Below are 27,894 nucleotides of genomic sequence, written 5' to 3'. Positions count from 1 at the left end.
ATTTGGTGGATAACATAGTCTGGGAGACTGAGAAGTACATGGCAAATGGTAAGTCCTGCTCCCAGGAAACAGAATGAGAAAGATGGCTGCGCATGTGAGATCGAGCTCAATGTTGGGCCAGAGAAATGTTTTCATTTTTCCTAGCCATTAGGTTTTCAACCACAGATTTACCAATGACACCTGTGACATTCTCCACACTAAAGCTGTCACCTGGCCCGAGATCACATTACCTGAGTTCCTTTGTAATTACACGTCCTCCGTCTTCGCACCTTTTGTTTCAGTTTTATTTTCTTACCCCACCATTGTTCAGTGAAAATGGGCAGTATTGTACTTAAATAATCTTATCTCAAATCTCAGCTTACTGATAACACGTTTAGCCGCTTTTATGAATGTTGAAATCTTTGTGTAGCAATGCCTGATTGCGTGGAAAAGAGAGATAAGAGCCCAATTGTCACCTTTCCCCCTGAATTTTGTGACCCTTCTGCTTAGTGCTTTGCTCTGAAAGCTGCAACTTTGCGTGTTGTTGCATCGCCGAACGCGGTCTCTCGAGCGTGTTTAGTCTATGTTGTTAAGTGTGAATCAGACCCCTTGCCTCAGACGATGAAAAAAAGTCTGTGCGAACTTTCTTGTTGCTTTGGAGCACACAGTGATAGCGAGCCTGAGGTGAATTTTATCTTTTAATATTTATTTACTATATATTGTTGATTATTATTATTTATTGTTATTTCACCTTGATTGATGGTGCCTTGCTTTTTATTTCATTCCTGGTAGTGACTTTACCTTTCATGTGTTTGGCATTCTTTTGCTATTACTCAAACTTGTATGCATGGCAACATTTTTACTTTTTTCTGCTTGACAGTTCATTCAGGTGTATTTTCTTTTATGGTGTAAGCATCAATATGTGTAGTGTGACAGGTACCTAGAATTGCTGTGCTTTTAAAGGGCTACAGTCCACCCTTCGTTCGAAAATATTTCTTTCCAGGTGACTGTGAAGCTTTGCCCTTGAACGCAAGGCCGCAAACATTTCTTGAAAAGAGTAACTATTAGCGCAGTTACAGCCACCGGAATCAACCGATTTTACCATCTTTCTCTTCTCCATCCGTTCCCTCTCAGTTTTTCACTTTCCTGCTTCTATCTGGCTCTCTCCGGAGTTTTCTTAGAAAATCAAGCGGGTGCCCATATCTCTCTCCCTCGCTCTGTGTGTGTGCGTGTGTGTGTGCGTGTGCGTGTGTGTGTGTGTGTGTGTGTGTGTGTGTGTGTGTGTGTGTGTGTGTGTGTGTGTGTGTGTGTGTGTGTGTGTGTGTGTGTGTGTGTGTGTGTGTGTGTGTGTGTGTGTGTGTGTGTGTGTGTGTGTGTGTGTGTTTGGAGAGAGTGCATGGAATGGGAAAAGAAACTAGAAGTCTTCTTTTTGTGTGATTTTATGTTCATTCGAAATCGAAAGATGCAATTGAAAAAAAAAGTGAGCGAGTGACTGACACAGTTAGTGGCTCACACCTATCTTTCACCCTTTACTCAGAATGACGGACCAGTGAATGCCATCTCCGCTGTGACGTCATAACCGTGGCTTGCTTGTCCAGCGTAGAGAACGAGAAGGTTGATCCGAAGGGGAGCATGAAAGAGCTTTGATCTGTGTTTTTGCTGCTTTCTGGCATGCTTATCGCTGTAGTATTTTGCAGAGACTATCTCCAATACCTGATCAAAGCATTGCCTTTGTTTTTTTAAAATGCCATACCGAGGACAGGGGCCCTTTAAGGGTCTAATGTGTTTATTTTCTACTTCTATATTCAGCCTCATTGTGTTGCTTATCAAAGAATCTTGTAGATACATTTCTTCTGATTTGCTGAATGCTTGGTGAGCAACATAGACTGTCTGCACTTTTATTGTATAATGTTAAATAATTTATGATGTGTTATTTTCAATTGCATATGGGGGCTACAAAACTTGAAATTTTTCTTCCTTTTTTGCTGTTTCCAAGCTTCATTGTGTCTCATAGGCTTCCATTGGTGAGGCGAGCCGTGATCTCTTGCTGTTGTGTTTTTCCTGCTGCCATTTTAGGCTCCTCCAAGCGCGCCGCCGCCTGACTTGCTTGCATCGAACGACGACACTTTGAACGAAGTTTTCCGCAACTTTGAGGACGTCCTCAACAGCCACGAGAAGGGCCTGGGAAATGGGCACCTCGACGACAGCCACGAGATTGAAAGTGAGCTGCAGAAGGTGGATCTCCTTCGAAATGCTCCCAAGTATGCAGATTCGGCGACAGTATCTCCCGATGCTGCTGGTATGAGCTCATCTTTCAAACAGCTCTCATTTTGTCACATCCTGTTATGCACCATTTCCAATGGGGCTTCCAGCTTTTCAGCGCTCCCCGTTAAGAGAACTCACCGATCATTGCGCTGTTTAGATTTGGTGATTGTAGTTGTTTTCGAGTCCCTACATCTGACAGCCTGTCTGCTTTCTCCCAGATGAATGCAAGAAGTCTGGTAGTTTTACTGCAGTAGATGGATCGAGAGACTCACCCTGAGCTATACAGTAGTAGTGTGGCACTAATGGTGCTGAAGATCTCGGTGTAGTATGTTATAGTCAAAAACTTCCACTGTGGTGTGCTTATGAAAGAGAGTATGCTAACTGCAATTGAGGAACTTGAGTCATGAGTGGAAGCTCTCGAGAATGTCAGTAATTACTCCCTCTCCAGTGATCACACCTTTTCAGTAATTAACTCCCTTTCGATTGGCCATGTGGTGCAAGTGAGCCTGGGACTGGGTGCACTTATTAGCGGTGACGGATTGGTGCAGCTATTGCTCTTATTTACTGTGGACAGGAACAAAATGTCAACGAGTATTATGGTGCTCTGCGTGGAACAGAGGAATATAATGTTTGTTCTCCATGTGCTGATGGCCGAGACCACTTTACCCTCTGATCGTGCGCACAACGGTGCACAGGCCAACTAAGCAGGCTGTTCCTGTCAAAAAAAGGAATGCGACAGCGTTCGAGCACTAGCAACATTAAACAATACCGGCTAGCAACAACTTAGAAGTTCCTGATAAAAGCTACGTTGGAGAGTCAAGCATGTTTCACTCACTAGAGAAGTTTTCTAAGGAATGTTCCCCCAGGCAAGGTTTGGCCGATGCCGACGATCTTCGGTCGAGTGGAGCGATCTCGTGGGATCCATTCCCACGAAGCTGTTTTCCACTAGTGAAGAGTGGAGCAGTTATTCATTCTTTTCAAGTTATCTGAAACAAAGAGCAAGGATTGGCTTTATCCTGTGGCGTTATCATGCTTGAATCATATGTAATGCTCACTGTGCCAGCACTAGCACCCTTTATTGCTGGCCAGCCTAAGAAATTCTTGAACCCATTAACCACCAATTTATTTTCCGAAAAATGTACCAAAATCGCCAAATTTTTTTAGGTGACCATAATTTTCTCCATGTAATTATGGTTCTGAAGATATATTACTTCGATGGTTTGTGGTTAAATTCAACACTAAAAGTTAAACAGAAAAAAACTGTTCAAGAGAGTGGCTTTCCCACAGTGCATGCGCATTGTGAAAGGATTCTTTTGAGCCTTCAATTAGGCTCCAAAGGTGCAAAATGCATTTTTTATGGTCGACTAACTCCCTCTAGTGTTCAAAATCACACCAATGCAATTGACGACCGTAAGTCATCTTTCGAGATGGCAGAACCGCAATACCGAGCCAGACGAGTGTAACTCGTCATTGGCGATTTTGATACGATCTGCCATGACGAGTACAGCTCAGGGTTGGCGGTTAAAGGGCTGAAACGTGCCTTTAGGTGAACTTCTAAGCAAGCCTTTATACGTGCACACATTCCCCTCATTCCCCTCCCCCCCCATGATATAGTTAATATGGTATCATAATTGTTCTGTGGCATGGTTGACACAGCTGGCGATTTTCTGCCTGTGTGTGGACTTGACTGACCGCACAACATCATCTCTTTTCAGAGCCAACGCAGAACTCAGGGCTAATCTCCCACTGGCCGGAGGCTGAACAGCGGAAAGCAAACGAGATACTGGACATGGTCTTTGGGCCGACACGTTCACGCAGCGGCTCGACCAGCTCCGTTTCTTCATTGTCAACAAATTCGTCCAGCGCTGTTCCTGACGTAAGTGCATGGTGGTGCAAATCTACTGCCACCATCGTTGGTGCGGGTGTACAGCTTTCGGGCACAAATGTGTATGCCTAAAAATCCAAATTGTTGTTCTGATATGTTTGAAACTGCTCTGCAATGTAGATTACTTGTACTTGTTAAGGACTTGCCTGCATCAGAGTTATAGTACCATATTTACTCGATTCTAAACACCCCCTTTTTTTTCACGATCGTGTTGCCCAGAGTAAGGGGGGAGTGCTTCAATTCTCATGCAAACTTTTTTTCAAAAATTTTTTTTTTGCATGGCCATATGTAGCGTACATCAGACTTCATTTTCGGCATAACCACAGCACGTGCATATTTTGCCTTAAATTTGAGCTGATTTCTTAAAATTCTCGCATAACCAGGTTTTGTATTTTGATTTTGGCAAAGAATGCTCCTGGATGAGTGCTTCCGAAATCACCTTAGCTGATGCTTTGCCTTATGTGCCCAAGTGTAGGTGCGATACTCTCTAACGTGCATGTCTTGCTGCCAACATTGCAGTGCTTGCAAGCAAGGTGAGCCAAGCAGTTATTTTCTGTAACTCTCTTGACCCAGAAACTTCTATCTCCTTTTTTTCTCATGCTCTGCTTAAATGCCAGCAAGAGCTCATAACATTGAAGCAAACCAGTGCTTTCATTTGTGCTTGTTATTTAGTACCTGGCATCAGTATGTTAGAAGTCGTACTAGATAACTGAAGTAATACTCGAAGATTAAAGAGTTTAACTGGGTTCATGAAACAATAAGTTTACATAACCTTTGCCTTGTGATGCGCGTCTGCGTGTCCGTTCGCCAGCTCGCCTCGACGATGTCTCTTCTGCACTCCCTTGAGGCTAGTAGCATCTTTCGATAGAACACGTGATCTCCACAGTCCCTCTGTCTGTCATCAGTCGGTGCTAGTCGTCAGTAGCGGGCGCGCCAAAGGAACACAAACTCGGACTCACAGGTATAACCAGCTTGAAAAGATCTTGCTTAGCAAATATTTCTTGCTAGGCATTCTGAGTGGATCTTTTTTTCTGCTGTTGATTTACAGACGCTGTGCTTATGCTGGTGAAAGATTTTATGCCCTGATCAGTTTTGGCCAGTCATTTTGCGTTAATGACATTTCGCAGCATTTTTTATGCTTCAAATAATTTATGAGTGGACAATTTTAGGATACTTCTTTTTCTTCTCCCTATGTCTTAATTTTTACTGTCGGCAACTGCTACTGGCTAAGGTGAGAATTAATCTGAAGCAAGCTAGCCCGCTGGGAGGCAGCCTAGTACAGAATTGTGCAAATAAGGTCTGCGGTACAAAAACCTGGTCTTTAAAATTTAGAAAAAAAAGGCAGGATTGGAAGTGATCAGACAAGAACATCAGCATAATCATCATCACCATTATGACGACGGTTGGAGCGGATTATTGTGTACAAAAATGATGTGTCTGTAATTCCTGCAAATGATAAGAGTATCAGCATCAGTGCTTCCGTAGTTGCTTCTGTGAAACCTATACAAAAGAAGCCACAGGCGAGAAAAATAAGCTTCCTCTTCTTTTTACTTATCTTTTACCTTTTGCTTGTTTATTGTTGTTCTTCGCGGTATATGGCGTAGTAGTTGAGAATAAAAATTTGATCCAGTCTAGCAGAACAACACAGCTGGAAGGACCAAGGGTATTGAAACAAAAAGGCTGAAATCATCATCATCAGTGCCATGGCCTTATCTTTGTTGAGGAAGAGGAAGATGTGGCAGCCAACATGGCTGCCCTCAGCACAACATGAAGACATCTGTGCACCCCGGTAGCCGTGGGCAGTGCAAACGACGGGCGACTCACCGTCCCAGTAACGGGCACAGTAGCACCGGGCAGGCACCATGCTCGTCGCGGTGGTGGCGAGTCTCTTTCTCCTCGCACTGTTGCTGTGCTTCTGGGTGCTGTCGGTGTGTGCGGCCGCGTTCCTCGACTTGTGGTCACTGCTGGACGAGCACCGTGCCATGTGCTTGCAGTTGCCGGGATGGCGGGCGCAGTTGGTGGCAAGCCAGCGTCACCACGCCGCCCCTCGGACGACGGTGGCCGCGCGAGAGACGAGCCCTAACAACCCGCTAGGCGTAAACCGTGCAGCCCTAACCAGCGTACGGGAGCTCATGGCCACGAGTCTCAAGCGAATCATGCAGCTTGAAGATGAGGTCAAGACCATACCACTGCTGCAGGTATATTTGTAGTGGGACCGCAGATAAGGGTTGGTTGATGTGGAGCTAGTTTGGTTAGTTTGTATTGGTTGTTTGGTGAATTAGGCTAGCTGGCACTGATGTCATGGTAGGGTTGTGGGGTATATTCGGGGCAGAAAATTTGGTTGCATGATTTCATGCTAGTTGGGGTGGTGTGTACTGATTGTCTGGTAGGTGAATTGGGCTAGTTGTTATTGATATTGTGGCACAGGAAATAGGTAAGGTGTATTTAATTAGAAAACAAGTTGTGATGGCTGGTTGTGTGGTATACGTCTGGCTAGTTTGTGTAAATTGGCTAATTGGTATTGATATTGTGGCAGGGGCAATGTGTGGGACAAAAGGAGTGTTGAGCTTAGAATTCTAAGAAATTGGCATGTTCAGTTGAGTTCGCATGGTCAATGGATTATATATAGTTTTCTCAGTCAGCTAACCATCGGTGCACTTCTTGTGAATGTGAATTTGTGAAGACTAATGTGCACCAAAACAGTATTAAAGGAGTATAGACACATACATTTTCTGTTTCAGGATTTTTGCTCTAAACAATCTACGATGGTCCAAATCAGAGGGACTGCGACCCAAAAAGTCCCAACACAGCTCAATTAATTATTGTCAGGGCATTTACCAGGACCAGTTTTGGTTTCGAGCGCTCCGAGCCCGAGTGAGCGATGACGTCAAAGATGCGAGCGCGCCACACGAGCACTTCCTGCTGGTAAGACTGGCGACACGTATACACACAATCTAATGACGCATACAGGTAGCGTTTTATGTCTGCTTGCGATCGCACATGCAAGAAAATATCGTCGTCGAGCGGTGCTTGAGCATAGCATAATTAGTTCTCCGACGTTTCGCCCAAAGGCGCGGATGGTATTGACATTACCGAGCACTGTGATTTCGACCCACTTGCCAGCAACTCAAGTGAAAAAGCAGGAACCAACAGCAGCTACGAAAGCTTGCCAGTTAGCATGCAGGAAATATCAGCCAGTTAATTAGACATGCTGAACAAGGGTACTGATTGCTATGAAGATGCTGCTCTCTCAGCCCGGTTTGCTAGCACTGTGAGCTCCAAGATGGCATCCAAAAAAAATTGTTTCAGCAGTAAAAAAAAAATGAAAAAAGAAAAAGCATGGCCCGATCAGACATCGTGACCTACTACCACGCTAAAGCTCCCATGCTCACGCGCTGATTGGTCCCGACGCGGCAGGCCTGAGTGGTGCGGTCCAAGCATGTGGCGCCATCTGGCGCTGTCAAGGCGATCTGGGCATGCAAAGCCATTGCCGCTGCGATCGGCTCCGATAGCCACCGCTATCGGTAATCTATGGCGGATCACTGTTTATTCGCGTGCATAACAACTCCGTACAAAGGACCACGAATAACAAATAAATTGGGAGAATTGTTTGACCAATATTGAGGTGCTGGTAGAGTGATTACAGCGATGCAAGCTAGCTTTTTTTTTCTACATCCACTTTGCTGCTGCTGCCCGGTGCGACTCGCCTGGCGTCTGCTTGCTCCGCTGCTGAAGGCGTCTTGGGAATCAAGAATGTATTTTTTATGTGATAGGCTTCCCAGTAAAGTGGTGCGAAAGTCCAACGTTTATTACAGCATTAGCGCACTCCGAAGCGCCGTCCGTTGCTGCTTCGATGTGAAACCAGCTAGGCTCAGCGACGTCTAGGGCAGGCGGGGAGCGGCGGCACAGTTCACGTCTACCGGTGCACCAGCGGGCGGCGCTGTTGCCGAAAGCTGTGCACTTGTGCAGGAATTCTCTTGGGACCCGAGTACAGCAGGCAGCCTTAATGTACACCAGGTTCAAGTTGCACGAGTGCGGCGTCAATGAAACGAGTAAAAAAAATTGTGCTTCCCCTTTTTGGAGTCTGATCTGTGTGTCCGTGCGCACTCACAAAGTATACCCAAGCATTGCACTTGAAAAATAAGCCGACCGCGAAATCAATGCCAGGTGAAGTAACTGTAACATGCAGTAGTGAAGACAGTGTGGAAAGCCATCGAGTCAAGCGAGCAGAAGCGCAGAACTTTTCCTGGGGTGCCCAGTCGATACAGACAGGGCAGACATGGTGAGCTATCCTGTGTCATCACTGCTCTTTACTCTGCTGTACTCTGCTGACTCCACGTCACAGTTGTTTGATGACGTCATGTTGTTTTACCTATGTACACGTTTTTGTCACAAAGATGTCACTGTCGATAGGTTTTGAAAAACTGAGTCTTTGCCTGGCTTGTATGTAGAACCAAATTAAATATGTTTGCGGCAAAATGAGAGGTTAGGATTACTTGGGGAGCATCTCTGTATAACCAGGAAAGCAACCGTATTCCTTCTGACGCTTCAAAAATTGGTGTCTATACTCCTTTAAGTAGTTGAAAATACTTTTGTTTCTCCATGATGACACTAGAGCACTTTAACATAATTGGCAAATTAGTGTAGCTCAGAGTAGCACGCAATGGATAGAAACGGTTTACATATTACGCTAGAGCTAGTGGAAAAACTGATGTCAGGGTGCGCTCTTTGGCCAGCGAGAGCACAGATGCTGTGACAGCTAAAATGCAGCTCATAATACCATGCAGTGGAGGGCAGCAGCTTGTAATAGTTTTCTTGTTATATAAGTTATAACGTGCTACCACGTACTAGGTACTTCGAGGAAACGTGCCACTGATTTTAAATAATAGACTTTTTGAGATAAGGTGGCAGCCTCTGCAACACAGTTGCACCAGTATTGGTAGACATCGAAAAACTGAAGAAGAATGTTAACTGTTAAGCTGGATAGCTAAGTTCTGATAATTAGCGTCTTAAATGTTTTAGATAGCATTTAGTTTGGTGTGAAATAGCCAAAATTTGTGGAGCCGCAGCACCGAGAGTAATTGTGTTTTCAGTATTCTAAAAACTGATATGGCTATATTATATAAGACTGGCTACAAATTTCTGTTTGAAACCAAGACAAGGAACTGTAATAGTTAAGAATTTAATCATCAGAAGTTAGTTGAACGCCTTACCGGTGAACATTATTCCCCCAGTTTTCTCGTGCCCATCAGCACTGATACAGCTATGTCGCAGAAGCCGTGTTCATATTCCAAAAAAGCCTGTTTTTAAAAATTAGTTGCCCGCTTCCTTGAATCACCTGGTATATACAATCAGCATTGCTATGTGAAGATTGGCTGTTCTTGGGAGCTCTGCGTTTTTTTTTTTTTTTTTTTTTTTTTTTTCCAGGTTCACACAAAAAGTTATTCTGCTAAACCTTCTTTGAGGCTTCAGTCTTGTCCTACATAGCTCTAGTCACACCAGAATAGCGCTAAATGAATTCTTAAGTGTTCAGTCTCACATTTTGCCTAGATTTGCAGAGCTGTTATCAAGGCAAGTTGCGAAATTGACATAAAAATTGTGTATCCCCGTAATTAAACAGAATTGCTAGTGTGTAGGAATTTAGAAAAGGAAAAGTTGGCACCAGCAGTTTTGCGTGGCTGGACTACAGTGCATGCAAGTAGCTGTATTTTATTTTTCAGTGTACTGTGCATGTTTATGCAGATGAGTAGTACGTCTGTCCACTCATGCCTTGCTTCGAGCTTGGAAGATGGCGCTTCTAACAACTAACCTGCAGTCACGTAAATTGTAACTGCCCCAGAAATTTTGGCATGGGTGTAGAGGTTTTGCCTTGGGCATGTACAAAATGTTTTTTGGCCAATATTGGCACGTCCTTTGGGTATGTGTCTTTTGTTCCTTCTTCTCATATCAAGAAAAAGCAGAGGGTTTCGAGGCTGCGACAAGGTCAGGCCACCTTCTGACCAGACTTCACAGGCTTTTTTTTTTTCTTTCCTTTTCTGTATAATCAGGTTAAGTTAAGAGTTCTGAAAGAAGAGAGGCGCCTGCTCATGCTGCAGCTGCAGGCGAAGCCTAACGAAATGGACCACCGATCGGTTGGTGTTGGCGACAACCATATCCTGGGACCCTCAAAGAAAGACGCCGCTGGAGACGCCCTTGACCAGTTCATCCGAAAGTTGGAACACCAAAGCACTTCGACCCCACTAAGGGCGAGCACTGCAGATGCCAAGATTCAGGTGTCCATGCCAGCCAGTATGACCCCACTAAGAGCGAGCACCTCGGATGTCAAGGTTCAGGCAGACATTCCAGCCAGTTCTACACATTCCATGACGCCAAACGTGAAAGAAAACGAATCATTCCCCGAGTCTCCGCCTTTGCGTCCAAGTAGAAGTTTAGATCGTGCTAAGCCAAGCGCCTTTCGGATTCAGAAGACGGTAGGTGTGGGATGCTCGGTTAGTACCACGTCAGTTGCAGTCGGTGATGGTGGGGAACTGCTTCCGACATCTCCCAAGCACAGCCCCAAATGTGCTGAAGGCCCTCAGGAGAAGTTGCCAGTGCATGAAGCAGACGCAGATTGGAGGTACATTCCACGAGCTAAATTGCATCACAGCTGTACGCGGTGCTCGGAGAGGAGTAAAAAGCAGTTTGAAAGCAGGGGGATGGCTACAGATCCCGAAGTTGTGAAGGACGTGCGCAAAAAGTTGGAGCAGCTGACTTTTGACGTCTGCGAGCCAACATCAGTGAGGCCGGAACCGCGGCCCTGCCCACTCTGTGAGGAACGGTCCAAACGGCTCTTTTGCCACAGTGCCACAAATACGAAAGCTGTATCGACATCCAGTGTCGGTGTGTCTGCATTTACCCTGCAGCCAGTTGAGCCACTTCCAATCGAAAGTCCGCAGCGTCCGCGAAGGTCGCGAAGTGTGGGGGCACAGACACAGAGAGTTCTGCGAGGAAATGTTGGCGTCCAGATCTCGCCTGGTCCCGTGCGGAAACGCGATGTCATGCTGCAGGCCGACATTGTCGAGAGGAGGCATGTCGGACTCCAGGTCACGACTGTTGAGGCCAAGGTACCGACCGTTTCAACCGGGACAGGTATATTGGATGTCAGAAAGGTTGTGTGTGACCGCTGTGCCCAGCTCCGTCAGCGATCGGTCGGCGTCGGAAATCACGTCAGCCGAAGGGATGTGGGTCTCGCCATTTCCTTGCAGCCAGAGAAGACGTCTCAAGGATGCGGAGACGGCTCTGTTACGGATGTGCTCTGCGAAAAATGCGAGCTGAAGCAGACCGAGACCGTAGGTGTTGGCGACTTTGACGTCAACTGCGTGGTCTGTGATGCCTGCATGGAGAAGTCGACGTCGAAAGAGAAGCCGCCCACAATGCAGTCCGTCGGTACGCTGATGACGTCTTCAGTGGAAGAGGCACGGTCTCCAGACAGCGTTAGGGGAGTGCGGTTGTGTGACAAGTGCAGCTGTCAGATTACCAGCGTTGCTAAGGACTTTATTGACAAGAATGTGCTCGATCCCGCACTGCCCACCCTGCAGTCTCGCATTCCGAGGTTCTCAGGTCGAGGACCGAGACGACCCTCAGCTCCACGTGCTTCCTCAGTTCCACCGTCCTTATCCTATGAGGACAGAAACACGCTTCTTGGAAGCAGCGACAACAAGAAGGCGACAACTTCAGGTCAGCTGCCACTAAAAGAGCCACCATCCAGGGTGACGGAGAGAGCAGAGAAGTAAGCGTGCAGAGCCCGTTATTGCTTTCTTTTAGCATTTTGCAACAGTAATAATGAGTGCATCATAAAAGGCTTTTTGTAAATGAGTAATGCAGGTATAGAAGTTCTAACGGTAAACACTATATTATTATTCGAAGTATCATTGCAGTTAGAGGATAGCTCTATTAGTTAGTACTTTTTTTTTTGCCATGTATGAAAGAGCAGGTTGCATGCGCAGTTTTATACATGAAAGGTATCCATAGTGAGGCAAGACCACGATGCTGGAAGTACCTTAGGTGATACGATAGCGCACCTCCGCCATTGCAGGCACTGCAAAGGACATTGGGGCGAACTAGCTGAGAGAGGGCGCCACTCTGACTCTGCCCTGCCACGGCAGCGCATGATACTCACGTCAAGGGCTAGCTAACGCTTGTGCTTTGGTTGACACCTGCTGTCACTCTCGTCCTCTTCATAAAAATTGTTGAAAAGAAAAGAGATTATTGTCACCGATCGTTGCGTGATAGAAAAGTGACAGCATAGGAAGAGTGTGCTTCATTCCTCGATGTAACTCTAGTTACAAGACATGCTCTGAGAAGGTGTCCCTGTTTGCTGCTCCAAAGGATGAGGACAGCTTAAAGCTTGGCATCCAAAATGCAAGTACGAAAATGAATACCCTTGTCTGCCAACTTTCCTGCAGCTTTACAACATGCTGTCTATTTGCAGTCTTATGAAACCGCCTAAGTGCGGGAATTGTCCATTGGAGGCCAAAGAGCAACCGCGTCTGCTAGGCTTCTTAGATTTGACAACCACACAGATGCGTCCAGTCAGTCTCGATCAGTAGAGCTTATGGCAAAACTTGATGGCTGTGTGGAGAACAAATTGAATGCGACGTTCTGCTCGAAAATGTCTCTGTGACAACCATTGTGTATTGTTACAGATTGCATCGTTTGCTACGTGACACGCTTTTTGTCAAGGAAGCTGCTGGTAACCATATGTTTTTGACAGTGCAGACTCGGGTTAGTTGCAACAGAGAATGTGGCAACAAAACCTGAAGCAGCTCTCGCGATGTGCAAAACACGTGCAGGGCTTAAACATCTTCATTCTGCGTTCGTCTACTTCGTAAAGCACGCTGATGACAAAGAAGTCAATTACATAACCGTTGACTACGCGCTTGAAAACCTTGATCTGCGTTTCACTAATGGCAGATTGGGAGTACTGCAAACAGCTCAAGAAAGATGAGCCCAATAAATTCTAATGTCTTCGCAAACTCTCACAGCTGGCTTAAGCAGTCGTCCGCCGTTTTATCGAAGAAGGTAATATATAGCGGTGAGATGGCAACAAGTGTAGGACTACAACCTATGCATCTCACGAAAGTTGGACCTAAGATGAGTCCTCAAAGTATCAGATGATGTAAGTCAATGAGTAATTACTCCCTCACTACAAATACTTATTAGTAGGAAACTAGTGAGCACACAAGCAAAGGTCACGAGGTGTTGTTCTTAATGCACACTGAGCATCTGTAATCAACGTTTAAGTTGTTGGGCTGTCAGACCTTTCCACCACCGGTGCAGACTCCTGACAGCCCTTGCTCCTAATAATAATAATTGGTTCGCAGGAAGGGAAAGGCGCAGTATGTCACATTTGTTTATGTGGACACCTGAACCGCGCTGTAAGGGAGGGGAGGAAGGTGGGAGAGAAAGTGAAAAGAGAGAAATAGGAGCTGTAGTGGAGGGTTACGGAGTAATTTCGACCAACTGGGGATCTTTAATCGCTCAGCACTCGGACGCCTCTCCGTTTCGCCTCCATCGAAACGCAGCCGCCACGGTCGGGATTGAACTTGGGTACTCCGGCACAGTAGTTGAGCGTCTTATCACTGCACCACCGCGGTGGGGCGCTTGCTTGTCTAAAAATTATTACTGGGCTTAAAGCAAGGCATAGTTTTGGGCCAATTAGTTCGACATAGTTGTGGGGGAAATAGGAACCGCAACACGAGCAAGACGAAGACGAGAAGTGGACAGGACGTGCGGTAACTAACAGCTGTTAGTTACCGCACGTCCTGTCCACTTTTCGTCTTCGTCTTGTTTGTGTCGCGGTTGCTATTTCCCCCACAACAAAGACACGTGTTCCCTGCACAAGAACGTTGATTTCTGACTTGCGTTACATGTCGTTTTGCCTATTTGTTTATTCTTATATTACGGTTGCCCCACATTCCAACGGTATTAAAAAGATTCACGCGTTTTGGTGAACTGCGGTTAAATATGTACAGAAGCACTTTTACAGCATAGCTTTGCCATGCGTCGTGCTGTTGCTGTAAATATTTTGTTAAAAATCCATGTCACTGCAACATGTCACTGCTGTCTTTGTCACTTGTTAAGGAAGTGCTAGCATTGCTGATGATTGCTTCTGTCCTTCGCTGGCGTGCGTAAAAAAAAATAAATCATGTGTATCCTAGACTCTGCCACTAGCCTAATTTTTTCTGTGTTGCAGAATAGCATCTGTAACTTGACCTGCCACTTCACAAAAGTATCAGCCTGAAATATTAAATATACAGGTATGCATTATCCCGCCTCGTGAAATCAAGTGGCAGGCATTGGGCGAGTGAAAAAATAAAAAGCAGTGAAAGCTGAATAAAACAGAATGTGCCACCCCGGCAGCACATGACCGTTAAACCACAGTTCGGCACATTGCGATCAATGGTGATTTCACAGTCAAAGATGCTCATATACACTTGTTCATCAATGATAAAAGTGCTGTGTAGCATTATTGGTATCAGCTTAAGGTAATTAAATCAACGCCACAGTGTCAAAGTTCACGGGATCACTGATCCTGTTTCAATCTATGGCATCTATGTTGTCCAAACGTAAAAGCCTGGCTTAGTAGCGTTTTTAGCAGGCTTTTCCTGTAGACTGATGAAGCTAGAGCAGCGAATACATATACGCACGAAAGAGAAGCACCTTGGCGTGTGGGCTTCTGGTTGGTACCATGTATTGCCTTCAGGAAGACACAGGAGTGCAATAAAGTAATCTACAAATACTTCCCACGTATCACCAAACAAACTGCTCACATTATCACGGTGGCGCACATACATCTGCATGCAGTTTACGATACACATTGGACACAATGTGGAACAGGCTCAACAATGGACGTGGGCGGCCTGACTCACACTAAGTTGGAACTTTTCTTCGCGGCCTTAACGTCAGGTGATGTCATCTGTCAGTGTCAAGTGTCATAGCTGTTGGTAATGTCATACAAGGTCATTTGTGCATACACTCAGTTTTTAACAAACCTCACTTATGTAGCAACGTTTGCATGATACTATTTAAGCACTCTGTGGTTCATGTCGCTAGATAATTTACCTCCTTCAATTGGGTGCTCATATACCATGCACGAGATGCCTTACCAAACTGCATCATGCAAACGGTGCATTTTTGCACTACCTTTTGATCTACTTTTTGTATGCGTCTATTTAATTAGTTGCTTCTGTACATTTCCGGTTTAATTCTAACCGAGCTAGCGTGCAGGTCTCAATGCATGCTTTTTCGATTTTTCTGCGTGAAGGCACGAACCAAGCAAGGAGGTGAAGGCAGCCTGCAAGGTTCTCAATGACTACCTCATGAAACCTGAGAGGGGGGACCCCAATAAACTTGTGAGTCAAACCTTTCTTTCTTTTTTTCTTTTCTTCTTACCGTCAACATCTTAACTATAACTTGGAGTAGGCTAAGCTACGGAGTTCCTTTTTCTTTTATGCTCCATGTACTGTTTACTTTCTCAATTTCATTACAAACAATCAGTCAGCTTGCGCAATACAAATTTGTCATCGCTCATGCTTGCAAAAGTGTGCACTAAATTGCTAAGGGAACTTGATATTTATGCTGTTACTTCTCTGGATAAGCTGTCATTTTTGGTTCTCAACACGTGTAGTTAATTTTCTCGAAATGTAGTCTGTTGTTTATTTAAGGAAGTGTTTCACTTTGGGTTTTATAGTTTGCTTCAAAGATAGGTAATTTGATATTGGCCAAAGGCAGCTTAAATAAAAGGAGCTGAGACAGTGGTGAACCATTTGGGGAATTTTTCTTTTTTGAGGGAATTTGCAGGGCTAAATTTTTGCAAAAAAGGGGGTCTGTTAAGGTTTAGGGTGCTCTAAGGACCAAACTTGTTCTAAAATTTTCCAAATCGATGAACCCTTCTAGAGGAAATAATGGGCTAAAATAGAGATTTTCGACTTCCAGATGAGGGAATATTCGATGATGGCAAGACCCAGTGACTGAAGGTCAAGAAAGAGTGTTTTAATTAATGAATCTTTAAAAAAGCATGCAAAACAGGGCAAGAAACACGGACAACTTAAGTGGTCAGCACAGAGTAGGAATTTATGGACTAGATGACATAGAAACTTTGTTAAAAGGAATCTTAATACGGAACAAAATTGTCACTATAGATACAGTACTATGTATATGAAACAAGTCTAATGGCAGCCAGTAAAAAGCAAACTGAAACAGACTGTATACAATAGGTCGGTTCACTTGTAAAAGAGTTGTATGTACTCTTGACTAGTTAGGACTTTTTTTTTTTTTTCAAGCAAGTACCACTATGAGCAGGGGCTTATTTTAAAAGCAGGAATCAAGCTAGATTGAAGCGCTACCCAACTGTGTTGCATGTCTGTACTGAAGCAGTGTACATTAGTATGTATAGTGCAGTCCACTTATAACGATATTGAGAAAACCGGAAAATTCGATTGTTATAACCGATTATTGTTATGTCTGGACCAGCAACAAAAAAGGAAAAACAAAATTAAAACTCGCATCCACGTATTTTCTATTGCATGTAAACTTGCCTACCTACCAGCGATGAGTAGATCGGGTTGAACAACGTTAACCATCGTAAGAGCACTAAACACTTTATTACAGGATACATCAATAGCCATAACAAAAATAACTTAAGCATACTTAAAAATGTAGGAAATTAATGTTCGCTTGAGCAGCAGCTGAAGCTTGACAATCGCTGTGAGCATCGCTTCCAGTAGCGTGTTCGCTGGCGGCAGTCTTCCTTGCGCGCACAAAACCGATTAGCGACTAGATGAACTGCAGGCATGACATCCCTAGCCTTGATGATCGTTAAAATCGTAGAGTGCGAATGCCCGTATGTTTTCACGAGGCTTCCAACCTTGAAAATCTGCCAGAAATCCCGATGAATCTGCTGTTTCCGTCTCGAGAGCTATCACGTCGTCAATGTGGTCGGCGCCATCTTCCACGGATGCAATGGTGGTCACGATACGGCCGCACCCTTTGCGCATCAACAGGTAGCGATGGCGATGATAATAGTGCTCATTTCTGAACCGCACGCAATTTCGTTTGTGGATTTCTTCATGACAGTCCGTTTTTGCCCCATTTGTTGAGTTTTCACATCATTCTCGCCTTAGTATTTTATTCTTTATCAAACATTCAGACAAATTTTTGTGGTAAATATCTACCGGGCGGCGATAAAGCTATCGTTGTATCCTATGTACCGCCGGTAATCGACATATATGTCTGGTTTATTTTTACATTGGGCCAATGGGAAAACTGATAACTCTTGAGAATTTGATCGTTATAAGCGGTATATTGTTATATCTAGTACCGTTATAAGTGGACTGGACTGCACATGTATTCACATGTAGAAGTGCCAGCAAGGGAGCATATGTGCAAATTGTGTATAATGGGATGTGTGCACGATGTGCTTTGGTTCCAGTACCCGATATGAAAACCATCAGTGTTGTTACGTGCCAGCAAGGGAACATACGTACAAAATGTGCATAATGGGACATGTGCACAATGTGGCATGCACATGTACGTGCGTGTGCAATGAGAAATTGGTTTCGGGCGTGCACTGCTTTGGTCCTAGCACCCGATATGGAAACTATCAGTGCTGTTTCGCATGCCAGCCATCACTCGTGTGGAATTCACAGTTCTGCTGCTTGTGGGACTTTACTCCTCACTGATGATGAAACTGTCCTCATACACTGTGCTGCTGTCTAGATTAATTGTGGCCATGTTACAATTCTTTTGCAGAAAACAGCTGTGTCACTGATACAGCAGGAGTGGTTCCAAATTTCGAGTCCTGCCGAAGCAGATCCATATGTTGTTGAAGACTACATGGACACATTTGAGGAGTTTTCTCGTCACTTGCTTCATCGCATTGTCAACATGGCTGACGTGAACGTATGTGCACTCGTACCTGTCGTAAAAAGCCATCACTGCACCTGCACACTCTGATTTCGTTTGCAGGGAAACACAGCCATTCACTATGCCGTCTCTCACGGGAACTTCGATGTTGTGAGCATTCTCTTGGACTCCAAGGTGTGCGACGTCAGCAAGCAAAACAAGGTTGGTTCGGGCACAAGTGATTGGTGCCCATATCGCAGTGGCTGCTGTTTTTCTGACCTGAGAGCACTGATGATAGGACAGCACACTAACCTAACCGGTTTATGTAGAAACAGCCGTGAGTGCAATTCCCTAAGTATCAGTCATAAACTCAGTTGATGCTGCCTTTATTGATCGGACTGAGGATTTCCCCAGTTCTTTCTGTTGCTTCCTCATAATTATTGGAGTGGCAGTACAGGACTGTCAGGAATTTTGGCCGCTGATTGCGAAGCTTTTTACATGTTGACATAATAAAATATGGAACCTGACAACACAGGCCTAGTTAAGTTAGTCGGTAGGACATTCTAACGTTGTGAACTTTACTTGGCTTCATTTTGATGCGAAGAATTTGTTCCTAAACAATTTATCCTGTGCTTCTGTATTTTAGCGTGCCATCTGTGCGTATTTGAGGTGAACCCTCAGCTGTAGTTGGCCTAAACATTTTGAGGTTGCGTTATAACCGCAGCAATATTTGTTTTAAAATTCTCCCGAGTTATCAAACTCCACCTCACGCTGCATTAGTGTGAACAAGGTAAAATTATATATTTTTTTGTTATATACTAACTGTAATTCCTGCTAATGTCTGTAACAATAATAGCATCAGAAAACAGAATGCCACTGCTAATTAATGCACAGTTCTACTAAATATGCTTGAATCTATGTTTTTCTGCTTACTCAAGGGATAACTGGGGACCTTAATTTTGTTGCCTTAAGGTGGGCCAAAAAGAAACATCAAAACCAAATGGAGTTATGCTCAGTGTTATGAGGACAGTTAATTGTGACCTATTGGACCCTTTATCTTAACATTCACCTGTGAGTTGGCACTTACGAAATAATACAAGCTTGATCATTGCGCCACTTATTGATGCTTTGTTTCACACCTGCTTTTGTGAAAAATTTATAATCTTTTGATGAGTGGCAGTTTGTATCTGTCGTTCACATACTAATTGCTCTCAAACAGCATGGACGCATGCAGTACGTGCAGCGTGTTCACGACCGCTGATTGGAGATCTGATACACCTCGAGTACTGCAGTAGCGTACGCTTCTTACTGCATTTGGCGAATTCCTTGTAAGGTACTTTGTTCTATTACAGGCAGGGTACACTTGTATAATGCTGGTCTCTTTGGCCGAAATCAAAAATGACACGCACCGGCTCGTGGTGCAGCGACTGTTTCAACTTGGGGATGTAAATACCAAGGCTATTCAGGTAAGGTTCAAAACAGTTCCCTGCATGCACACAAGAGCATCCAGAACCATTCATTAAAACTTTGCACGTGTATTGTTACTTTGCTGCAAACTGTGTTGGACGTTCGGTGAGAGACATTCATACTGAACCCTTGTGAAATGAACTAAGCAAAAATTGATTCTCGGCGGTCAGCTTGATTAATGTGCTTGTGCACAAAAGTTAGAACACACACGAAAATGAGAACCTAGCAGTGACATGAGCCGGTTGAGCACCTCGTACAAGTTGTTAGCTAGATTTCACTGTTGGCTTGTATTCTACCTGTTCTAGCTCTTCCTTTTCATATACTGTCTAGAATTGCGCTGTGCTTTAGTTAAGCTGCTTTTAAAGTCAGCTAGTCAGCTTTGTAGCCAACAATGCAAACACGGGGGCCAGTTGGTTGATCATACTGGTGAATACTGCGTTACTTGATAGACAGAGACAAGTGAAAGACTACACACGAATGAAGCGCAAACTTACAACTGTTTATTTCTTCTTTCACTTGTCTCTGTCTATCAAGTAGCGCAGTATTCCCCAGTCAGCTTTGTAGCTTTACCTCATCAATGAAGTTGGGGGAATCAGTGACAAACTTAAGCATACTGTCTTCGATGTTCAGTTTGTCTGCTTCGCTCATTGTGTAGAGTGCGCAACAAGTTCCGTAAAACTCTGTCGGTTATCAGCAACGGGCACAAAGCTTCATGGGGCTTAGTCAAGCTTGGGGTGTGGATGCAGTCAAGCTGGTTTCGGAGCAGCTTTTTGTCCCTGCTTCTTGCATTTTTATCTCTACAAGAATGCTAACCCAACATTCCATTGAAGACGCCGTTTGGCTTTTTCGTAGCTTGCTAAAATATTGTGCTGTGCTAGTACTGCAAGCTCGCAGCCCTCGTGTACTTTTTGAGGTGGCACTCATTGTCAACAGCAGCAGTTTTGCGGGTAGAGAAATCAGTGGATGCCTCCGTTTCAGAATGGCCAGACAGCCCTGATGCTGGCTGCTAGTCACGGAAGGCTGGAAATGATCAAGCTGCTCCTGGATGCCGGCGCAGAGCCGAACGTACAGGACAATGATGGATCAACAGCACTCATGTGCGCTGCGGAGCACGGCTACATAGAAATTGTGCGCGCTTTGCTGGCTCACCCTGACACAGAAGTCAGCCTTGCAGACAATGTAAGTGGAGTCAAACGTTAATGCAGGTTTGTCCGTCATTTGTAGTTTGTCGTGGAAAGTGTTGCAAATGACATGAAATGTTAATGCTAGTTTGTCCGTCATTTGCAGTTAAGGCATGGAAAGCATTACAGACGACAGTAAATGTGGGCATTGAAACGTTGAGGCAGGTTTGTTCGTCATATTTGCAGTTACGGCATGGAAAGCAGTGCAGACGACAGTAAATGCGGGCATTCAAATTTTAATACAGGTTTGTCCGTCATTCGCAGTGTAGAAAACATTGCAGACGACAGTAATATGAGCATTGAAATGTTGAGGCAGGTTTGTCTGTCATTCGCAGTTATGAAATGGAAAGCTTTGAAGATGACAGTAGATGTGGACAGTGGAGTGCTGTGACCGGCAGTGTGAATTTTAGTGCTCGTCTGTGTCGAGTCTTGTCTAGATGTGCTTTTTGTACCATTCAGCTTCCATTTGTGTGCTTGTTTGCGTGCTGCACAAGAATAGCTATGAGCATTTCAAACATAATGGTGCCCAAAGTTCAGGTCGCTGCCTGTTACTTCAGGTTAAGTACTTGAAAACAGTAGATAACAGTTGCTACTGAAGGATATGACTGTGTGCAAGGTTCGCAACTCTCCGAAAAGAAGTACCTCGTCCATGTTTTGGTTTTATGGAGGTTATGCTGTCAACTCCAGTTATTATGAACTTAGTGAAATACATATGGGCTTCGTAGTCTATAAACATTGTGAACTTAAGCATAGGAAAGTCTGTTGGTATTTGTGTGAACCAGTTTTTGGCAGAATAGTTTCACACAAAAGTTCAGCTATCAACAGTGTACTGAAAATGCAGACGTGTGGCAATTAAGGAGACATGCAAATAAAAAAAAAAAAAAGGTTTCTACTATTGTTTCATTATTTTGTCTGTTTGAGCAACCCAGATCATTCTTTTCTCACATAAAAAAAATTGAGGCCAGAAAAAATTAGGAAATTATTAAAAAAAAACTCTGGTAAAGCACTTGCTACAACTACATGAGGTGTAGATTTGACCATTTCCAAACGCAGGATACATGAAATCACGGTGTTGCCCACAACAGGCTTATGCAATCCGGTATTCCTATGCTTTGTCTCCTCAGTACTGCCTTCGTTGCTTCACACTCCCAGGCAACAGTAATACTACTATTAAAATATTTTCACTACTGATACCCAGCTATAAAAAAAAATATTTTTGTCGCTACTAAGCTTTTTCACAGGATCTTTTTATAACTTTTATTTGTATTTTCTCAACACTTTATTTTGAGCCAAACAAAGCTTTTGTGCACAGCATTTCATGCGTTTCTTTTAGTCATTTGTAGACTGAATTTGGCAAGCATAATTTCGTAAACTGTGGAGAATGCAGCCATTGCAACCAGTATTAGCTAGTTTTGAGACTTGAAAGGATGCAGGCACCAATTACTGAAAATGATGCACCAGATATAAAATTGTCTCATGATAGTGCATCCTAAGGAAACAACTCTAATTTTCTTAGTTGTACGCAGTGGAGTGTTAGAGACAAGAGAGATCATTTTGTGCCACTCTGCTGCTCTTACTGCCGTGACCAGCAACTGCACAAGTACAGTTTTTTTTTATTTCCTATGCATGACCTTTGGGACAGGAAGGCATTGAGCTATCTTAGAACTAGAAATAGATTCACATCCACCTAGCTTTAACGCAAAGAAAATTAAGTTTTCAAGTGATACGTCCCCCTTAATGAAACAACCTCTAGCATAATAACTCTCAATGCCTACTGCCCTACACAACTGTTGGGACTGGTGCATATTTAGTACCAAACAGGCATTCATAGTGCAAAATCCACTTGGGCATTCTCATTAGAAAACGGGCACGTTTATTGTATTTTTCTTTAGCTGTCGATGTCTATGTAGCTGCGCAATTCGGTACATGAAGAAACCAGTGTTGTAAGAAATATGTGCAGCTAAATGGGTAAATCAAAGCTGCAACAGCTTTTGCCGAGTAATGTGCCTTGTTTGACCAACTGAGACAAGCTTGACCTATACTCTTGAAAGAAATTGTTCAAAACACGTGCTTCTTTCTTTGCCCACAGGATGGCAGCACTGCCCTTACGATAGCAATGGAGGCAGGGCACAAGGACACAGCTCTCCTTATCTATGCCAACAGCAACTTCTCACGAGGAAGCTCTCCTGTGAGTGGTCCATTACACCAGGGGACTGTTTTAAGTACACCTTATATCGCCAGTTGTTAGGCATTGCGGTTTTAAAAAAGTCTTGCCAATTGTTTGAGGTGTTCCCTTCATATTTGCAGGAATGTGGTAGCCTTGGTATAGCTGAGGTTTATGTTTTCAGTAATTGTGTGGCCTGTTAGAGCTGTACGCTTTGGTTGCATTAATGTGGTCATTAATGTAACTGAATTTGTGCCACTCTACCAGCAACACATGATTATATCAAGAACTGTGAGAAGAGTGTTTCAGTATATGCACTAATGTTGTTCATATACTGAAACGCACTACTCACAGTTCTTGAATGAATAAGCACTAGTGCTCTAACAGTCAAGGTTCAATGGCTTATTATTAGATAACAAGCTGTTTAGACTTGTGCACAAAATTAACCTTGTCTGCATGTATCTCTTTTTTTTTTTTTTTTTTTTTTCCAGTTTTTTAGATCCCTTGTAAGTATAGAGCCAGGTTTAAAAACTTAATCATACCTTTCATGCACTGTAATCTGCCGTGTCTTTCTAGGGGTTTTCGTGGCATGTCCAACACTGTTGTCAGCTTAACAGAATAGTAGCTAGGCACAATCAAATGAAGTTCTGCAAGCGTAATGGGTGTCGCCATCGTCACCTTATAAATTGGCTTCACCAGAGACACTTTATATAATAATAATAATAATAACTTTATTTCACCACCACAAAGTACATGGTGGCAGGATGCCTACAGTAAAAGCTGCCTCTTGGGCAGCTTGACAAGGCCACCCAGCCGTTTACTTTGGCAGCAAAAGTAGTACATCATACTTAGAAAACAACAATACATGTATCACAGAAAACTACATATGCACATGACAAGTATTCGTCACAAAAACAAAGATAAAACCACATACATAATTATTCACATGCAAAATAAAATCACCATGTAGAATTTTTACTTTCATAATGGAGTGTCTTTCAGTAGGAAATATTCAAGCAGTTTTTTGCATGAGGTATATTCTAGTGGGATATTATTGAAATGAAGGAAATTCAGGAGACGTGGCAGCTTATTTTCCAGTGTTTGACAGCTGTATGTTGTTCTGTATGTTTTAATATGCCACTTATCGTTCTCGTTTCATAGACTTTGTAGCTGAGTTCAGTGTTAGCCAGTTTATGAAAAAAAGACGTGTTATTAGTAATCTCGCGTTTTAAAGCGCAGCATAAATGAAAGTTATACTGTTTAGTAGTCGGAAGTATTTTATGCTTAGAAAAAGTTCTAGTGTGTGGCATGTTCTAGGAACATTTTCAAGTATTCTTAAAAAGCTTTTTTGTAAGATATGTAACTTTCTTAAGTTTTCTTCTGATGTTTTACCCCAAACTAAATTGCAGTAGCTGAGGCGAGAATTAAATAATGAATGATAAACTGCGAGCATTGCTTTTGAAGGGAAGATGTGACGATGGCGATATAGCAATCCAATTATCTGCGAGAGTTTGTTTACAATAAAATAGATGTGATCATCCCAGGTCATTTTTTTCATTTAATATGACGCCCAGCGTCTTAAATGTTGGTACTATTCTAAAGGAACGCTATTGAAGTAAATATCTTTTGTTTAACTGTCTTATTCTTTGCTTTAAAAATGACTGCTTTAGTTTTTGTGGCATTAACTTGTAAACCGTTTTTTTCTGTCCAATCATATAAATGGAAGAGTGCAGAATTTACTATATCTATTAAGTCATGTCAGGCAAATGGGTCTGACCACGTCTTGTGCAAGCGTAAGTGGCATGGCTCAGTGGTTATTCAGCTTATTTGGTGGTTAGAGTACTCGAGGTAGTGCTCAGACATGCACAGAGTAATTTACTAGATAATTTGCAACAGTTTAGAGCAGAACCTTAAGGCTAGCAATCAATGATGCTTATCTGTGATGTTACGGCAGTGTCTTCAAAATGAAAAGCATGGATAATAGATGATTTTAAGACAGAATAAGAGCTGATTGCTTTATAAGGTGTGGCAGAAAAAGTAGACACCAAAGTATGCGATATTGTACACTGTGTGTGGATATGTAATGACTGCAATTTAGAGCTGTTAGTATAGTAGGTAGTAAAGCTGTTAGTATTCCATGAATCCATTCCAGTCAGATTACTATTCGTTACGTACAAAATATTTACTAAGGTAATCACTAACAGAATTGGGACAACCTCAGGCTTCAATCAAGCAAAGGATTAAGAAGGTTTTTGGATACTAGGATACTATCGATCATATTCATACTATTAATAATACCAAGTGATAGAAAAATGCTCGAAATATAATCTGCCAATGATATGAAAAACCATTTGACTCGGTGGAAACCTCGGCAGTTATGCAGGCATTGCGAAATAAAGGTGTAGATGAGCTGAGTGTAAAAATACTGGAGGATATCTATAGTAGCTGCAAAGCAACCATAGTTCTGCTTAAATAAAGTAACAAAATTTCCATAAAGAAAGGGGTTAGGCAAGGAGACATGATATCCCCAGTACTATTCACAGCTTGCTGAGAAAAGTATTCAGAGGCTTGGAATGGGAGCAGTTAGAGATAAGAGTGGATAGAGAATACCTCACTCGTCTTCGATTTACTGATGACATTGCCTTGCTAAGTAACTCAGGCGATGAATTGCAAAGAATGATTGGATTGATAACCTAGACAGGAAAAGCAGAAAGGTAGCCCTGAAAATCAATATGATATATCAATATATCAATCCGCAATGTTCAACAGCCTCAGGAAGGAACAGCAGTTTGCAATAGGTAGCGAAGCACTGGAAGTTGTAGATGAATATGTCTATTTAGGACAGGTAGTAACCGCAGATACAAATCATGAAAGGAAAATAACTGGGAGAATAAGATTGGGGTGAAGCGCATTTGGCAAGTACTCGTAGATTATGACTAGCACCCTACCGGCATCGTACTCACCTATGGGGCTGAAACGTGTATGCTAATGAAAATGGTTCTAATTAAGTTGAGGACAACGCAGAAGGCTGTGGAACGAAAAATGGTAGGTGTAATGTAAAGAGATAGGAAGAGTGCAGATTGAGTCAGAGAAATCATTCGAATTACTGACATTCTAGTGGAATTAAGAATTGGATATAGGCACGGCGTGCAGTGCAAAGAGAGAGGACAATCGATGGTCGCTTAGGGTAATAAATTGGATACCAAGGGAAGAAAAGCATGAAAGCATAGCAGGGGGCGGCAGAAAGGTGGGCGGATGAGGTTAAAAACTTTGCAGGGTTCAAGTGGATGCAGCTAGCACAGGACCAGGATAACTAGAGAAATATGGGAGAGGCCTTCACCATACTGTGGGTATAGTCCGGGTGATGATGATGATGATGAGCATATATATATTTATTATTTTTGAGGACTAAATTTTAAGGACCTTTACCTGTGCTGTATGTCTGTAGTGGCACAGCATACCATTAATTCGATTTATTTTCTTTCGTATGCCATGGTGTATCTACATGTATGCCTCAACCCAGAGTTTCGGTGAACATCGCGCCAAGACATTTGACGCATGGCACTATATTTTAACTTTACAGCTGCCTAACATAAGGTCCAAATGCATTTGGATATGTTTGTTTTTTAGATGGGAAGTTATAGCATTTGTCCTCTTGGCATTTATTTTAGAAAATTCTTTTCAGATGATGCGCGTAAGTATTCTGGAAATTGACTTCCATGCATAAGTACATCGTGTTCATTATTACTGGCTAGTAGTATTGTGAGATCGTTGGTTTGAGCTAATAAATTTATTGGCAGTTGTGTGAAAATATGTCATTAAAGTAAATGTAACACAGTAAGTGGCCCAAAATGCTGCACCATAGTACTCTAGACAAAATAGGTTATAAGCCTATGATTATGTATACCATTTGAATATGGTGTTTTCAATAGGATTCTATTGATGATAGGCATATTCCCTTAATTCCATAATGTCGCAACAAACCATGCTTGATTATGAGAAATGCAAATATTTTTGAGAAATTAAAAGAAATTTAAAATATGCATTTTTTTTCTTCACAAGCATTTATAAATACTAGATATGTGTGAATATTGAAATTTTCGAATATGAATCGAATGCAAATGCGAGAAAAATGAATATTGAATATCTGATCAGTTGAAATAGGTAGAAAATAAAAAATAGCACTATTTTCATGAGAGCAATTGTATCTGACGAACACATGCACGATGGTTGTCTGCATTTGAGATGAAACTGAAATAAGAACAAATTTTTTTTTTTTCCTCTGTTTTGTCGTGTGCTTTGCTTTGCACGTACTGTCGGGAAGGCGCTCTTTGCAAAAAAGCCCTCATCGAGTTTTTAGGATGCTTCACTGCATGGTCCACACGCTCAAGCATTGCAGTGAAGCGCGAAATATGCACCTAATTCAAAAATTTACTATGTATTCTAATTTCGACCACCTCAGCCCTCCACTACAGAAGCCGAAATTACTTCGGACCCCTCCACTACGGCACCCCATTCTCTCTTTCCGCTTTTACTCCCACCTTCCTCCTTTCTCTTATGTTGCGGTTCAGGTGTCCATAAAACAAGTGACAAATAATGTACCCTTCCTTTCCTGTGAACCAATTATTATTTAATATTCCATGTATTCGACCATTTTTGAATATTTGGAAATTTCGAATAACAGATTTTCAGATATGACTTTAATAACAAACATATGCGGTTCATATTCGAAATTTTTAATATTTGCTCACCCCTAATAGTGTATGGCTTCCCACACACCGCATTGTTTTTTTTTTTTTTCAGTATTCTTCCCTGAGGGCACGAAAGCACCCCACACCAAGGTCGACACCTCCACCTAGTCGCCCATCAAGGACACCCCCTCCCCCGAGGTAAGTAGGGCACCTTAGTTGTTAAAAATTGGTAATGTCATTAGCCTTTTAGGCTTCGACCAAACTCCTGATTTACCCACTTAAGAACACAAGGAATGTAGAAATGTTGTTATTCGGGCAACCGCTACTGTGACCTGAATGAAATCTTAAATTGAATAAATGTTATCAGGAATTTTTTAA

At 43.0% G+C, this 27,894-nt stretch overlaps 1 protein-coding gene across 3 annotated transcripts in view; it reads left to right on the top strand.

Annotated features, from left to right (window-relative positions):
- The window catches only part of Kank (KN motif and ankyrin repeat domain-containing protein 2 kank), a 111,888-nt gene that overhangs the window by 80,794 nt on the left and 3,200 nt on the right, over positions 1-27,894 (top strand). For 2 of the 3 annotated variants that reach the window (XM_084577334.1, XM_084577333.1), the window contains exons 6-16: positions 2,056-2,278; positions 3,960-4,120; positions 6,124-6,327; positions 10,177-11,897; positions 15,435-15,522; positions 17,921-18,070; positions 18,137-18,235; positions 19,366-19,479; positions 20,459-20,659; positions 22,751-22,849; positions 27,629-27,714. In XM_084577334.1, coding sequence (XP_084433460.1) covers positions 2,056-2,278; positions 3,960-4,120; positions 6,124-6,327; positions 10,177-11,897; positions 15,435-15,522; positions 17,921-18,070; positions 18,137-18,235; positions 19,366-19,479; positions 20,459-20,659; positions 22,751-22,849; positions 27,629-27,714 — 3,146 coding nt within the window. The remainder of the gene's footprint in view (positions 1-2,055; positions 2,279-3,959; positions 4,121-6,123; positions 6,328-10,176; positions 11,898-15,434; positions 15,523-17,920; positions 18,071-18,136; positions 18,236-19,365; positions 19,480-20,458; positions 20,660-22,750; positions 22,850-27,628; positions 27,715-27,894) is intronic. The other variant, XM_084577335.1, reaches the window with a different exon arrangement.

Source organism: Amblyomma maculatum, chromosome 8 (genome assembly GCF_055883805.1).
Source record: "Amblyomma maculatum isolate TAMU_Amacu chromosome 8, ASM5588380v1, whole genome shotgun sequence".
Classification (NCBI taxonomy): Eukaryota; Metazoa; Arthropoda; class Arachnida; order Ixodida; family Ixodidae; genus Amblyomma; species Amblyomma maculatum.
The sequence above is the reverse complement of the archived record's forward strand: the minus strand, read 5'-3'. Positions and strand labels throughout refer to the sequence as shown.